General features: G+C 41.1%; 1 protein-coding gene across 5 annotated transcripts in view; it reads right to left on the reverse strand.

Moving 5' to 3' along the window:
- The window catches only part of LOC111872695 (phospholipid-transporting ATPase ID), a 242,203-nt gene that overhangs the window by 89,361 nt on the left and 136,060 nt on the right, over positions 1-16,782 (reverse strand). The window contains exons 1-2 of one of the 5 annotated variants that reach the window (XM_023866822.2): positions 9,542-10,274; positions 7,345-8,701 (exon numbers count right to left, since the gene is read on the reverse strand). The exons of 3 other annotated variants lie outside the window; for them this stretch is intronic. In XM_023866822.2, coding sequence (XP_023722590.1) covers positions 7,345-7,801 — 457 coding nt within the window. In that variant the 5' untranslated portion in view covers positions 7,802-8,701; positions 9,542-10,274. Of the gene's footprint in view, positions 1-7,344; positions 10,275-16,782 lie in introns of those variants that run through there. One more of the 5 variants, XM_023866823.2, reaches the window with a different exon arrangement.

Here is a 16,782-nt window from a genome sequence, read left to right on the forward strand (position 1 = left end):
AAGATATTCTCATTTGAAGGAGAAAGCTCTAGATCGCATTAAATGGAGGAATTGTTTTGGAAGAGACTGTGGACCTGTCGTCTTGATAGATTACAGATGAATGAATGAATATCTTCGTCACTTATGTGGTACATGTTACTTCTCACGAATGACATTACTTTCTCAATGAAACGTGCAAATTCAATTACATACACATTCTCTCTGCAGTCATTATCTAAACTGGTTCATCTGTGCTTATAAGTTGTTCTGGAATATAACTTTATTACTACCCAGATGTGAAAGAGTTAACCTGTCGTTTATTATAACAAACCTCTGTACTATTCCCCGTAGTCTAAATAATTTCCCAGGGCCGCGCCATAGCTCAAGCGGTTAGTCGGTGGCTTCCCACCGCGCCGGCCCGGGTTCGGTCCCGGGTCTCAAGTGGGATTTATGGTGGACAAAGTGGCGCTGGGGCAGGTTTTCTCCGAGTACTTCGGTTTCCCCTGCCAATCTTCATTCCACCATTTGCTCTACAATCATCCTCACCTATCATCTGGGGATGGTACAATACGCCAGAAGTGGCTGCAGTACAAGGGACTTAGTCCGACCCCAGTAGCAATAAAAAAATAATTTCCTTTTGAGATTTATTCGAATTTTTAGAATAAAGACTCGCTTTCTCTGCCAGGCCTACAGAGGTAATAAAAACACTTTTACTTTTAAATTGCATAGACCTATATTAACTAAAACGTTCAATGCAGATACATTATTTTGTTGACAAGCTGCAGCGTAGCGTACACGACAGAACTGCGTGTTCATAATGAGAACATTTAATTCTACTGGTATTGTGGTCCAAGAGCAGGGAGATTACTGTGAGAAATTCAACTGCAGAGTAAAGCTGGGGCTTGACTGCAGAAAGCGAATGCAATTTGTTACCCACAACGAGCAATCTGAGATCGCGATATTTCGAAACGCTTCCTTGGACCTTTAGACTAAAGCAACCACTTTCTCCTGACCTCAAACCTTGTAATTACCACTTATGGACGTAGGGCCTATTCGAACGACTATGCTTATACAGCCAACTTCCACACACTTGAACTGAAAGAAGAAACGTCATGTGTTACCGTCAGAATCACTGCAGGCATTCTTAATCACAGTAACTGTCCATTTACAATAGAGACTACAAATGTTCTACTGAATATGGTTTCCACTGACAGACTGTTCTTTGAAATGTACCATGCTAAGTAACGTCAAAATCAGTCATGTACTTTAAATACATAAATATATGCAATTTACACTTAAGCACCGTTTGATTGACCTCGTCATAATTCCTGTATTAACATTTTCAATTTTCAATTCAAACGAGATGTTCGACAGTTTAATTCTTCTTCTTCTTCTTCTTCTTCTTCTTCAACCTTTATGGATAGATCCTTTGGCCTGTTCCAATGTTAAATTAAATTATGCTGTCTACCTTTCAGTTTGGAGAAAAGTAAAACAAGAAATTCGATAAAGTAGAAATTACCTTGACATAAATTACTGATGCACTAGTAGGATCTACTGCCCACTAATATTTTAAATTATTCACACTCAAACGGCCACGAGTAAGTTGAGAAATTACGATGACACAGCAAACTTCGTCTTAGAAGAATCATGTCGTTCGTAAACGGAGACGTGAAGCTCGCGTAAGAAAACAGGAAACCGCTGTGTTGAGACTGTGCAACTGCCAGTAATGACGGGGAATAACGTCATTTCAAGAGATCTATGATCATACCTGAATTGTGGAAAGAAATTCTGGAGAACAGTTCTGCCTCCGTCACAGTTCAAACCCAAGTAAAAGCAATGACTCAATGTCCCACAACTGTAAAAAAAATAGTAATACACAGGATGACCACAATTTATTCACCACATTTCAAGTACATACAAAACACAGAGTATATGAGATACAGAGAATTGGTTTGCTTTACTTGAAAGAACTACACGTCAAGTTTAATACATCGCAGAGTGAGCGTCATTTGTAGCTCACAGAATGTCCAAACGGTACTCGTTTACGCGTTGCGTGTTTTCCAGCATCTGAGATGTCACAGAAACAACTGAACTGTTGATTCGTGCACGAAGTTCAACTGCACTATTAACTTTTGCCTGGACTACCTGGTCTTTCACATAGTCTCAAAAGAAAAATCTAATGGTGTTATATCTGGGGATTGGTCCGTCCCCCCCAGTCCATGTATTTGGAAATTTTTATTCAGAGACTCTCTCACTGTAAGGCCGCAGTGTGGAGGGACACCATCTTGTTGAAAGAAAACGTTCGCTTGAAGGTGTGCCATCTGCGGGACTGCAAGTGACTCAAGCATATCAAAACAATTTGCGCTGTTCACGGTCTTCTGTTGAAAGGAGAAGGGTCCAGTCAGCTCACGACGAGAAAGGGCGCATCATGCATTCAGCTTGGGGCTATTCCGTTCGTCTTCGCGAACTGCATGTGCGGATTCTGAACCCAAAATTCTACAGTTGTGTCTGCATTTGAATAACTGCTTTTGCCTTCCAGCACCACTACGTAGACATTGCCTTTTGCTGGGAAGAAACCGCCATTTTGCGTTTGTCAGCTGTGTACGTTTCAACAGCGTCAAAATCGGGAGGGCAGCCAATTAACGCGAACTTTTTTTAGTGGGTTCTTTCGGACAGTTCAGTCCGTTTCCCGACACTTCTAAAACTTTGTGATTTATGTAAGTTTCAAATGCAGCAAATAATTTATGGCCACCATACCTTTAAGACACATAAGTTACCGTCTAGATATTTTGAAGTAATAAAACACTTTTTTTTTTCGGAAGTTGGTTCTTTGTCACTACGGCATGGTGCGTCCTCAACGGATAAAGGAGACGGCCTCCAAATATGCAAGGTAGCTGTGAATAAGCAGCCGTGGACAGCCTAAAAGGGTGGTCCTCCAGCTTGGGGGTTGGGTGTAAGTCTAACAACGCCTCGCCGTAAAAAATAAGCTTGTTACGAAATGTTACAAAGGCCCTATGACTTGGACCGCTTCTTTGAATAAACGAACTACCCTAAGAGAATTGGACGAAATTTGGTATGCGCAATGTAAAACGTGTGTAGGAAAGGTTTGCTCATGGCAATTGCAAAAAGAAATATCTAACTATAAGTTAGTTTTGTAGGGAGCGCAGGTCGGATGGGACAGGGGTGGCACCAAACCAGCAGGCAAATTTACATGTACATTGCTCCATGGAAAGGGAAACGAGAATCATGAATTAGGCAGTTTTCTTTTGGAACGCAAAAGAATCATACCAGCAGTTATGAGGGTGGAGTTTGTTAGTGACATGATATCGTACATAAATACTAAGAGGTCGTTGAGTGATATTATTTTCTGAACGTTCACGCTCCAGCAGATGATAAAACTGGTGGTACGAAGGCCACTTTCTACGAGGAACTAGAACCTGTTTTCGACAAATTCCCTAAATACCACACGAAATTTTGTTAGAAGATTTCGATGCCAAAGTAAATAGGGAAAATATTTTCAAAAACAGAATTGGAAGCGAGAGCATACACGAAATTAGCAATGATAATGGAGTTAAGAGTATTAAACTTCACCGTATCTAAAAATCTCTTTGTCACTAATATAATGTTCCCACATCGTAACATTCATAAATTTAGTTGGACATCTCCTGATGGAAAGACACAATCACATTGGTCACACTCTGACAGAGAGAAAACTACAAGTGTACTAAATATCCGATCATTCATGGGCGGGAACAGCGATACTGACCACTAACTGGTGGAGGCAAAAGACTGGCAGTGAGAAAGCAAACAGCACAAAAATTTCGTATGGAGTTCAATCTCACAAAACTAAACGAGGCAGAGGCCAAGGAAGGGTACCGGGTTGAAATCTGAAGTAGGTTCGTGCCTTTGAAAAACTAAGACGATGATGTGGCTATTAATAAATCTTGGTAAACTATTAAAACAGAATATCACAATTTCGGCTAAGGAGAGCATAAGTTGTTACGAGCTGAAAAGCATAAGCCATGGTTTGATGAATGATGTTCAAAACTATTAGAACAAAGGAAAGAAGCCAAACTGCAATTGTTACATGATCCAAGACAAATAAATGGGTATGATATACACAACATAAGACGTGAAGCCGGCAGGAATATCAGGAATAGAAAGAGAAAATATCGGAAATACAAAACTGACGAGCTTGCAACTCACAGCAAGAACAGCATTAGAAACCTGGACAGGGGAATAAATGGACTGAAGATTGGTAACCAACCGAGACCATACTTAGTAAAGGATGAGTATGGTTATCTCCTTGCAGTTTCCAACAACATTTTGTATAGGTGGAATAATTACTTCTCTCAACTATAGAATATATACAGGGTCAGTGATTTTAGGCTGATAGAAACACATACAGTTGAACCGTTAGTACGAAGGGCGTTCCGTATATAATGCCTCCTGTTTTTTTGTGTTAATATGTAACGTCTGAGCTGGATGTTGGTGGTGTTGTAGTAAAGGTTGAACCTTCCCGCCAATGTACTCTTAGTTTGGTTGTCGTGCGACAGATAGCGACAGCAGAGCAGTCTACCAAAATGGCGTCTGACATAGAAGCGCGTACGAAACAGAGATGTGTTATTGAATTTCTCACTGCCGAAAAAATTGCACCCACAGACATCCATCGACGCTTGCTAAAGGTGTACGAAGACGATACAGTGGATGTCAGCACAGTGAGGCGGTGGGTAGTGCGTTTCAGCAGTGACAAAAGTGAAGTGCACGACAAGCCACGCCCTGGGCGTCCTTGCTCAGCTGCCACTCCTCACAATGAACAGCGCCTCCATCAGCTCATCCGTACAGATCGGCAGATAACGACCAGGGAACTGTGTGCACGGCTTAATATCAGCTGTAATGCATTGGAAACGATGTTGGGGAAGCTGGATTATCGCAAAGTTTGTTCCAGGTGGTTCCCGCGGATGCTTACGAGTACACAGGACCACAAAACTCATCGAATGGAAGTCTGTCAGCACCTGCTGCACCGGTTTGAGGCTGAAGGTGACAAGAGTCTAGACAGCATCGTCACCGGAGATGAGACGTGGTGTCACCACTACGAGCCGGAATCCAAAAGATAGCCCATGGAGTGGCGACATCCGGATTCCCCAAGAAAAAAGAAGTTCAAGACACAGCCTACGGCAGGGAAAGTGATGTGCACGGTCTTTTGGGATAGGCGGGGTGTGATTTTGTTGGATTTCCTGGAGCCTGGCAAGGCTGTTAATTCTGAACGCTATAAGGCGACGCTGACTTAGCTGAAAGCCCGCATTTCTCGAGTCAGGCAAGAGGAGCAGACAACCTTTTGCTTGCAACACGATAACGCTAGACCCCCATACCAGTTTGGGGACCACCGCGCACAATGCAAAGTTTGGCTGGACTGTCCTACCACATCCACCTTAGAGTCTTAGATTTAGCACCTTCAGACTTCCATCTCTTTGGGCCTATGAAAGATGGACTACGTGGGCAACATTTTCCAGACAACGATGCTGTCATTGTAGCTGTAGGAAAGTGGCTAGCCTCTGCTGGCGCAGACTTTTACGGGCGCGGCATACAGGCTCTTGTTCATCGCTGACAAAAGTGCATAATGAATGGTGGTGATTATATGGAAAAATAACTGTAAGTAGCTGAAATCTTGCTCTATTTAACTGCGTTATTATGCTGTATCTGTTGTAGTTTTCACTAAAAAATAGGAGACATTATATACGGGACGCTCCTCGTACTTGATCCTAGTCATTTTGAGTTTCAAGTTACTATTGCTAAGTTGAAAAAGTATATAATTCGCCAGGTAGTGATCAAATTGATGCAGAAATGATTCAAGCAGGAGGTAAAACATTACGGTCTGAGATCCACAACTCATTAATTCTATTTGGAGTAAGGAAGAATTGCCAGGTCAGTGGAAATAGTTTTATTACTGTACCAGTTCACAAGAAGGGCGACAGAACGGACTGTACGGTAGTATTTATCGAGGAACATCACTGTTATCAACTTCATACAAAATGCTATCCAATATCCACCGATCAAGGTTACTTTTTATGCAAACGAAATTATTGGCAACCATCAGTGTGGGTTTCGACGTAAAAGATCAACTACTTATCACAATTTTTTGCATTCGTCAGATACTGAAGAACAAATGGCAACATTTGTACAATGAGACAGACCATCAGTCATTCACAGATTTTGAGAAAGCCTGATTCACTCAGAAGTTGTGTTTCCACGCGGGAATTCCTTCCCGCATTCCTAGGAAAATGTGTGTTCTTCCGAATCCCGAGAAAAAAGTCATTTTGGGCCATAAAAACACGCTGGAAAACATTAGAAAGAATGATCAAAGGTTTTTGAAGATCCTAAATCCGATAAAAATTTTACTACAACTGAAACTCGTTAACTTGTGGGAAGAGGAATATTATAAAATTCTGACATATGAGTCACATTGCATAAAACCTGTTCGTTTGACAGCTGAAGTGTTAAGTAATAATGATTCAAATCTTCTAACTAGCGAAGGGGTTTTTAAGTTTCCTTTTAGTAATTTGGAAAAAGTAGAATTCTGTTTTGAGCACCATGCTACTTGCTTAAACACAGGAATAAAAACATAGTACTCCTCATGAAATATATAATCAATGTCAGTTGTTTATATAGGGTTGAAAAGGGTGACTTTTTTCTTTACCAAACAAAAATTAAATAGTTCGACTAGCAAAATCATAAATGGAAAGAAAAGATGTGATATTGTCGATTACTTGAACATGAAATCAGAAACTGATCTAAAACCTGAATTAGCAAAAGCAGTATCGATTTGAAGGGGAAAACAAAAATCAGAGCAAGCAGATACAACATTTTTATTTTCAAAAAAGGAAATGAGCGTATATAAAGCAACATGTACCCTAACGCCAAACTTGAAGATGCTTTTCGACGCACTCTTTTAACAATTCGACCAACGTCAACCACGGAGTTGGTTAGAACATTATTTTCAATTGCTTATTTAACGATGCTATCAGTAGCTGAGGATATATAGCGTTCAATGATAGTGCGATTAATGAATAATAAACTGTAAAGAATCGTAACAGAAACGGTCATGACCTAATTTGAGGCACTATTCCGGCATCTGCTTGGAGGGACTGAGGAACACGCGAAATACGTCAGTCACGATTGCCGGCGTCGCAGCAAAGATTTGAACGGAACATCTCGCGACAATACGTTAACGGTTTTACCGCATGCGAACCGAAGAGTTTAAAAGAATAGGCTAATATTCTGCAACTAGTACATATCGTCAAAGATGAGGATTCCAAAATTCCAACAAGGAATTAAAAACACAGGAAAATTCTTAAGTTAACTCACCAGCAGAAATGAAGCCTAGAAGATAGTCTCCATTCTGAGCACCGCCTCCACTGCCGTTGTTTCTATACCTCCCAGCTCCCCGACGCCAAACGACCAGCTTTCCCAGAACAGAAAGCAGAGATTCGCGAAGACTTGTAGGCCTGCGACTTCCAGGAGTGCCCTCTGATGTCCCTCTCGAACCACGGCCATCTACAGGTCCCTCCGAATCTTGCCGAGGATCTCCGTCTATGTCATCACATTCCGGTTCCGCTAGTGTCGCTGCAAGTGTCATAGAAGGGCTCCTCTTGCATTTCCGACGGTTCTTCTTACGTCTTTTACGGCCAGGAGCACATGCCCCACCTATTTCGTCATCATCATCGTCTTCTCCCAGGTCAGCAGATTCCGGCATTTCGATTCCACCGTTACTATCTTTGATTTCGAACACTTCCAGCTCCAAAGAATCTTCCAGTTTCTTCATTGCTAACGGCAGTATCACCCGTTCCTTGGGAGAGCGAACATCGATGCAATCTGCACTATAGATCGGTCAAACAGGAAGGAAAACATGAATTGGATAAACACTGTGGCATCTGTTACAAAAAAGGTTTCGGACTCCGAATTCATCTCCTCTTAATTATCGGCACAGCCGAAAGTGCGACTTTCGTTGTTATCTTGAACTGAATTACGAAACACCTAAACTCCCGTCTTTTTGTCTCTGAATATCGTTCAATACAACCCTTCAAAAACTGTTCACGGGAAGTAAGGGCTGGGAATGGCTGCAACATGTGCAGAGACGGAGAGACACGGCCACAATCCCCTCCGCGGAGTGCGCTACATCGTCTCTCTAAATCTCTCCAAGTCGTCATCATCGTCTACATTCTTCATGACTGCTAAGAAGAGGTCACACTCACTGAGATGATTATGCAATTGCAGTTAATATGACTAACACCACTTAAGATCGGGCAGGCTGTTTCGCTCACTACGATACACTCCATTCGCATTGTTCGTAGGGTTCGTTCTTCTTACTATGTGTCACTTCCCCAAATCTCGCCAGTCTTCTCATAAGTAGCATCAGCATAAATTTTGATTGAATTACCTGGCGACGTTGGACATTCATGGTCAGATGAATACGCCTGCAAACCAGCGTTACGGCTCAGCAGTGTCTTGACGTTAATTATTACACGTCTCTGATTGTACCGTTCTGCAGCACAATGTGAAAAATTAAGATGCTGTTGTTATGGTAGAGCAGTCTCTCTAAATATGGGCAGATCTTACACTGCAGATGAGAAGGAAATACCTTTCATCAACCGCTGAACCTTATACAGGTTCTTGCCACGTTTTCTTCTAAAGAATACGTCTGCGCCCGTCCATTAACACACAACTAAGATGTTCCCAAAGATGCATTATTATATACTGAATGTTAACAGCTATTACTTGCAGTATCTCGCACTCAACAGCAAGTTTTTACTATATCTAACAAACACTATACAGTACAGTAATGAGGCCAAAGAACACAACTTGTGCAATAAATATTCCATATTTACGCTTACTGCAAATGAAATCGGAGAATTCGAAATCCAAATTTAAAGGACACAGGTACAAAATCATGACAAGAAACACGAGGATCAAGTGTGTCAGATGTAATTTTACATGCAAGTTGTCTATGCTGTGACGTAACATGCGTGCTCTTAATACACTTGACCTCTACCAAGGCTTTCTAATAGAATCCATTGTGTGTCAGCAGTCTGCACTAGCCATACTTATTTTCTTTGTATGCGCACACGACCTTCAAGTTGGCAAGTAAACAGAAAAGACAGACCCAGAGTTTACTACGAATAACATTCAAAACAAATTCCGAATGATTTCTGACGTTTTCAATACAAATGGGTTTATTTAATTTTTGGAAAATTATTAATGTTCTTCCTAAATTATTTAATGTCTAATACTGAACTCAATACAAAAATACAGCATAGAGTTATGGATGAAAGCAACAAACTTATAGGCTCCACATACACATGTGATAAACGTGCTGCCTATAATCTGTGGAAAAAAAAACTTACGGCCCTCATGACCACCTGTCATCATTTTATTTTACAAGTATTTGCGACCACTTCAGATGGAAACAATATAACCAAATCTCTCCAATTAAGACTACTTTTGATTTGAAAACACAAAACTGACATGGATTCTGGATTAGGCCTACATGTACTAGGATACATACCAGAAGAAGGGAACCTTCAAATAACTATACAGTCACTATAGGGAATGAAGAACTTCATCAAGCAAATCATAAGATACATTTTACTCTGCACACCATCATATTCTGGTTTTCCTTAAACCACAGTAACCTCTGAAAACACTTTCCGAATACGTATTGGTTTATAGAAAGCTAGAAAAAAAACGTGTGTGGTGTGGGGGTCGGGGAGTCAAGCTCGTGATAATAAAGTCCATGCATGAATACACTAGCATGTCAGAAATGACGTTATATGCCACAACGCTGTCTTCATATCCCACATTCAGCACCGGCAAATAGCCTAGCAATGTGACGGCGCCCGCTAAAAGTAGAGGCAGAATCAATACTGGCAGGAACCGGCTGGTGGGAGTGGATATTGCTAGTCTCACTCACAGCCTGGAAAATGAAGAGCTTGATACACCTCGTACGAAGTCACAACAGTCACTAACCCATGTAGTTTGTTCGCTACACATTCCACTGCAACGAAGCACTGACAACACGAGGCGCCAATCCTGCGGGGATACGGCTGTACATACGCAAGCACGAACGTCTAGCCGCTTTGCACGTTCTCACATTTAGCGGCTACTGCAAATATCACACATTTCACTGTTTAAATTTCCTGCAAAGTGTAACAACCCACGCACCAGCCAGCAGACCTACTACGCAAGCAACAGGCGAGATCCCAAATATAAACGCTATTTTAACACCGACCAGTTCGTACAGACTGACGCACTCACGGAGGCACGAACGCACGCACCGCAGGAGTTATATATGTATAAAAAAGAACCCCTTGCCGGCATAGTTGGTTCCGACGCTTTACCGAGTGGCGTCGCGACGATCGGCGGCGCAGGAACAAGGACTCCTCCCGGGAAACACGATTACTAGAAGTCTAAACAGGAGGCGGCATGCACTGGATGCATATAAAGGCGCGTCCACATTACTCGTGCTCGTGCGTCAAAAGCTTACTGCTGCCGGAAAATCAGGATCTGGAGTTGATATCTGTTGTGAAGAAATGCGAAGGCTTTGTATGCAAACCAGTAAGCTTCTGACACACGAGCACGAGCAATGTGGACGCGCCTTAAAACGTTGGCTGAAGCATTTTCATTAACGGACTTGCCTCTAGGTTAGACAAAATGAAGCCCCTTTAAGCATATGTAAATATCGAAATTAAATACTCTGCTTTAAAAGACTCTCACTACAAGAAAACCGAATATCACTGATACATAATTAGTTTCTCGGATTACTTAGGGATGCTTTATCAAATGCATAATGTACAGCGATATTATCTCGTTTACATTCTCGGCGTTAAGATTTTTGCAGGATGAGGATGATACTGAGACACGTACTGGTGTACAGGAGCGTGAGTTTGACATTAACTAGAAGTAACGAGGAGAGCTTCAGGGTTTTTTAAAAGAAGGCGCTTCGAAGGATATTTCGCCCAGTGTGTGAGAATGCATTCTGGCGTATAAGATATAAAAATAAATTATCTGAACTATTCTCTGAGCCGGATATTGTTAAAACCATAAAACTGGAAGATTTCGACGACCAGACCATGTTTTCCGAATGTTACACGATAATCCTATTAAAAAACTCACACCCCTGAAACCAGATAGTTCCAGAATTGGAAGACCAAAACTGATATGGAGTAGATGATCTTAGGATGCTTAGTGTGAAACGATGGACACAAAGGGAGTTGGGCAGGAAGCTCAGACAGCGATAACCTTCAGGCAAAGATCGCCGAGGCTTTCATGCAAATTACACCGGAGATGCCGAAAAACGTGGGAAGAACTGCCATCCCGTTATGAACTATGACGGGTCTGCGAAGAGACTAAATTTTGGGGGTCAAATCTCGCACATTTTTGGGCTTCATATGCCAACTATTAAGCAACAAAAGTTAACAGTGCTGTGTATTTCACAACACTTTACTTTTATCCATACTCAAACGGATCGCGTATGTATAAATAACAGGCCTAGAGCTGAACTTCCCGCACTATCGAATATTCGGCAATGTAATTTTAAATCAGGTCGATTATTATCATTATCATTATTATTCTTGGAAGGTCTAAGGAAAAGCTGGGACACTATAGTAACACAATTACTCAGGTTCCCCTTCTGACATATGCTCACTCGAAAAGCAGTTCCAGTTTCTGGAGGCACAACGATCCGTCACAAAACAGGGCAGATTCAAAATTCAAAACTTATAAGAAAGGTAGATCAGTGCACCTGCCATTTATGTAACGCGTCACAAACCGACAGGTCAGAAACCTTATTCCCGTCTTAATTACCGTATTTACGCATGTATAGGCCGCACATTTTTTGTCAAAAATTCAAGAGGAAAACTGGGGTGCGGCTTATATTCGAAATCACACTTCATTTAAAAAGTATATATTCATAATTAGTAATACAGAGTGTTCTACTCCTGAAATAATATTCCAAGAAAATTATTTTTTCTATAATTTCTGTCTGAAAATTGTGCTGCAGCCTATACACGCACGCGGCCTATACATGCGTAAATATGTTATTTGGAACAGTGATTCCCAACGATTTGCAACTTGTGTCTCAGATGTTATTTTGGGAAAAGTCGTAGTCCCTCAACAGCAAAACCAAAGCTTCTCTTTTCCAACATTCATATGCATTTATCTATTACCTATATTAATGATTAGTGAAAGGTTTATTTTCAAACTCTCTTGTCCCCCCCATGCCAACTGTCAAGTCCCAAAAGTGGGATGCGTCACGCAGACTAAGAACAGCTGGCTTAGAAAATGACGACAAACACATTTCACTTCAGAATCGATTATTTCCCCGTCTTCTATTTGAAATCCTACATATCAAAGCTGTTGTTTTTATATGCGCGCGAGATCTGACGCTTTCACGGTGGTGACTGAAGATGACGAGGCAGGTTCCTCCAAAAGGTTGAAGGAGAGTGTTTGAGAATAGAATGCGGAGAAGAACTGCACATAAGACAATGGGAGGGAAGCGAACTAAATAATGAAGAACTTCACAATTTATGCTCTTCACCAAACATTCTAAGAGCGATCAAGTCGAGGAGAATGAGGTAGAAAGGCCACATATGGAAAAATGAAAACTGCATATAACATTTTGGTTTCAAATATCGGCAGAAAAGATACCACATATGAGAACTAGGAGTTGTAGGCCTACGTGGGAAGCTTAAGGAAATAGTGTGTGAATACTCGTATGTGGACTGAAATCAACTGGCTGAAGATAAGGTCCGGCGGCGGATTCTTGAGACCGCGGAAATTAAAGAGATTTGAGGTTCTCACGGTGGAACTATGAAGATTGCTGCCTTGTAGTCTGGTACATCGTTGCCGATGTTTCCTGAATATCGAGACAGTGCATTCCATCGAAACATCGGTAAAAATATATCAGACAGCACCGCATTACATCACAGGAGACACTAATCTTTATGGCAACGAAGTCCTTTTCTACAGAAGGTGGAGAATTTCTAAGCCACCTGGGTGACCGTCAGCTCTTCAATGTCTCTAATCCATGTAGTTTTATATAATAAGCATGTCTTAAGAACTGATCACTCATTTTTGTATTTTATGAACGCTCGTTTGAGGTTCGTTCATCAGTCCGTCCATCTGTACGCATGAAACTACAGAACTACTGAAGGGCTTTTATTAAATGTAACATTTGGGCGTTCTGCTACAGTTTACCTGTACATTCAAATTTCGATTAAAATTGGACTTTTTCATGACGACCTACATGCATTTCTGCGGGTATCTAGAGACGTAAATAATTATCGGAGCGTAAGATGTGTAGACCAAAACTGTAGAGAAAAAGTAAACACAAATAATATTGTCGCGTGTTGCCTATGCAGTGCGACAAATAATTACACTTAGGTCTTGGGTTCAAAGAATACTTATTGTCCTCACGTACAGTCACAGGTATCACAATTACTGCCTCTGCTTCAATGCTTCATTACTTCTACCATCGACTTCAACGGCAACTATCTCAAGGCTGACTCGGCGAATGCATTAACTCCCTTATATATCCGCGGCCGTTGCTAAGCAGTGAACCTTCTGTTGTCTCGGGAATGCGATACCCCGTTAACCTTAAACAGTGTTTAAGGTCTCTGTAACAATTTCTGACAATCCCTGGAAATTTTCCTACACATTACGAGGGCATCCTACTGAATATATAACACGATGAAACCTGCAAACGTCTATTTATACAGTGCAATGGATAAGAAACACCGGAGGCCAAATAAATTCAGCTAGATCGACTTAACATCGCTTCAAAATTATGCAGCCAATGAGATCCTATCGTGGGAACCTGAGTGACTGATATGAACATACCAGCGAGATGTTGCCAGAAACTGGCATATAAGAATCTCAACATTGAAATATAATGTAATGTGTAGTACGCTTATATCATACTAGTGAGTATTCCTGCAATAGAAGATCAAAAAATCGCCTCAATAACTACGCCCATATATGGAGCTGATATCTGGAGTAGCAATCGGTAGGAGAAACTGTCGCACTAGAAACAACAGACACATTAAGGAAAATGACGTAGCTCGAATTAGCAAGCCTTATAAGTGGCGTCACTCAAATTCAAGTAAAAAAATACTAAAAAGAAGACTGTATTAGTATCGGCATACACTTAACGGCCGCGTTCGGCAGGAAGACATGCTAATATCTGTATAATCCTCATTACGGCCAACTCTTTCCTTATAATAAACAAATACTATGTAACTATCCACTTTGTATGATATCTACTCATACTGGCGAGAAGTTAAAACTGTACGCCTATACTGAAAGACTAATCAGTCAAGAAAAGTAACCGTAAAGCCTACGGTTCCTTATTACTGCACATACTAAACGAATATTAAACGCATACATACATAAACTGTTTAATATGTGCTTCAAAGTCATATTATAATAAAGCACTGAATAAAAAAGCAATATATATATATATATAATTTCAACGCTGTCTGAACTCAGTCAGGACTTATTTTTCCTAATTATTTTTTCTATTCTTATGCCGAAAAAACTGAAGCGTTTGTTTTCTTATAGAAGTAACAATTATGACCGAAAATAAAACATTTCTGCAGCAAAATGAATTATACTTTGATCAAATATATATTTACACGTATGTGGACATACAGACTCGGTAGAAAGAAAGCCTCGTTTGATTATTATAGAGACAAAGAGACTTCTTCAGATGTGTTCGGAGGGCACAACTGATTACTGACAATGCAAGTTCGCAAATGTAGGTGTACGCGTTCTTGTTGTTTAATTACCTTAGCAACCGCCAGGTTCATGGGAAAAGTCAACTGGACATTGCACGTGTGTTTCATTTCTCTCAGCAGCTTGTGTTCGAAACATTTTTCGCTCCGATAAATACTTCGCCGGGTTATGCTCGAGATGCATGCAGAAATGGGTTATACGTGTATATCTTCATATGAAGTGCCCGTCATTTCTGTCCGACTTTAGCGAAATTTCTTCAAAATCCCTTCTGCAGTTTTCCAGTTATTTCACGCATACAACGGATGGGCTAAGCGAATTTAACAGGCGCCCCGCCTGTCTAAAATACCGCCAAAGCATGCCTATATTAATTCAACAGACTGGCGAAAAAAGGTGACCTCGTAGATGAGAGGTTGATCAATGCTTAAACCAGAACACAAGGTAAATCCTTACATGCTGATGGCAACGCCAACCAACGTTCATGGGATTGAGGTAAGCGATTTCAGTGCCTGAGGGAATCAGCATTTAGTGCCGGGGATACAGGCCTTCACGCGACATGCCTAAGGCATAAGGATAAAGACAACAGGACCACAGCACTCAACGTCACACGACTCATCAATAAAATAAGGCACAATGCAACAGATGGTGCCGATCTGAAGTACCTAATTTCATCCCAGATAGAGCCTTGGGCGAATAGATTTTACACTGATAGTTCGTTAACAACACAAAACGCAGGTTAAAAGTGCACTGGTATGAAATTTAATGGATACGAAAACTGCAAGATATCGATTAATCCTGTAGCAAAACAAAAAATATTCCGACTCCAATACTTTTCTTCGTCAGCAATGTGAAGGGTGGGATCCATGCAGCCTCCTATCCGACGAAAACAGTGGCTGGGGGGCATAAACGACCACTCAGGGGTTAAAATGGGTGGAGCTATAAAGCAACTCCCCCTATATGTCTTCATGCAATGGCCCTTAATTAGGCACAGAGAGGACATTCCTTAATATACTTCATAAGCAAGAACTGGAAAAACATCTTCGGATGGTAAAAAGTGAATTTCGCTTTTGCATGACTATTTCTGCTATCTAGGTATATGTGCATGCGCTGTACGCTGAGTGGAGAACAGATAGATGACAGAGAGATCACAGGAGCTGGACAACGCCCTTGCATGGTGTACATTTAATGAGTACTGTTATTATACTCGTCTGATTCACGAAATCCGTCAGCTGTATGAGAACACTGCATACAAGTGTAATACAAGCTGTCCATAGTAATTCACGTATGCTTGACGTCCTATCGCTTAGAATAAGTGACTGTGATACTGACCATTAGCTGGTGGTTGCAAAGGTCAGGGAGAGACTGACTGTAAGTAAACGAGCAACACATTACGTATAACGTGGAAACATTCGATATCAAAAAGCCGAATGTCGTGGAAACTAAATGTATCTGGTTAACCTCTCAACCGGGTTTGCAGCTTTGGAAAACTCTGTCGATAATTTAGACATACACAGGGTTTGGGAAACAATCTATGAGAATATTACAATTATGTAAAAAGAATTAAAGCAGCATAAACTATGTTTTGACGAAGAATGCTAAAAATTATTAGACCAACGAACACATGATAAATTGCAATGGCTGTAGAATCCAAACCAAGCGAATGCAGATAATTTTTACAACGCAAAACGTAAAACTCGTAGATATTTCAGGAGACATCTTAAAAACAAAATTAATAAGCTTGCTTGCTTCCTTCCTTGTATGAGCATGGAGCTAGGTCTCTCACATTAAGAGACGGACTTTTTTTCCCTTGGCACTACAGCCCCAGTGGGCCTAGGCCTACCTCCATGAACTTCTCCGTTCACTTCTGTTTTTCTAGATCTCACACATTCGGTAGGACTCCTTGGACGGGTGATCAGCTCGTCGCAAGGCCTCTACCTGTACACAAACACAGAAAAACGCACACACACAAACTACACATCCATACCCTGAGTGGGATTCGAACCCACGATCACGGTTTCC

This window comes from Cryptotermes secundus, unplaced genomic scaffold (assembly GCF_002891405.2).
Source record: "Cryptotermes secundus unplaced genomic scaffold, Csec_1.0 scaffold374, whole genome shotgun sequence".
Lineage (NCBI taxonomy): Eukaryota > Metazoa > Arthropoda > Insecta > Blattodea > Kalotermitidae > Cryptotermes > Cryptotermes secundus.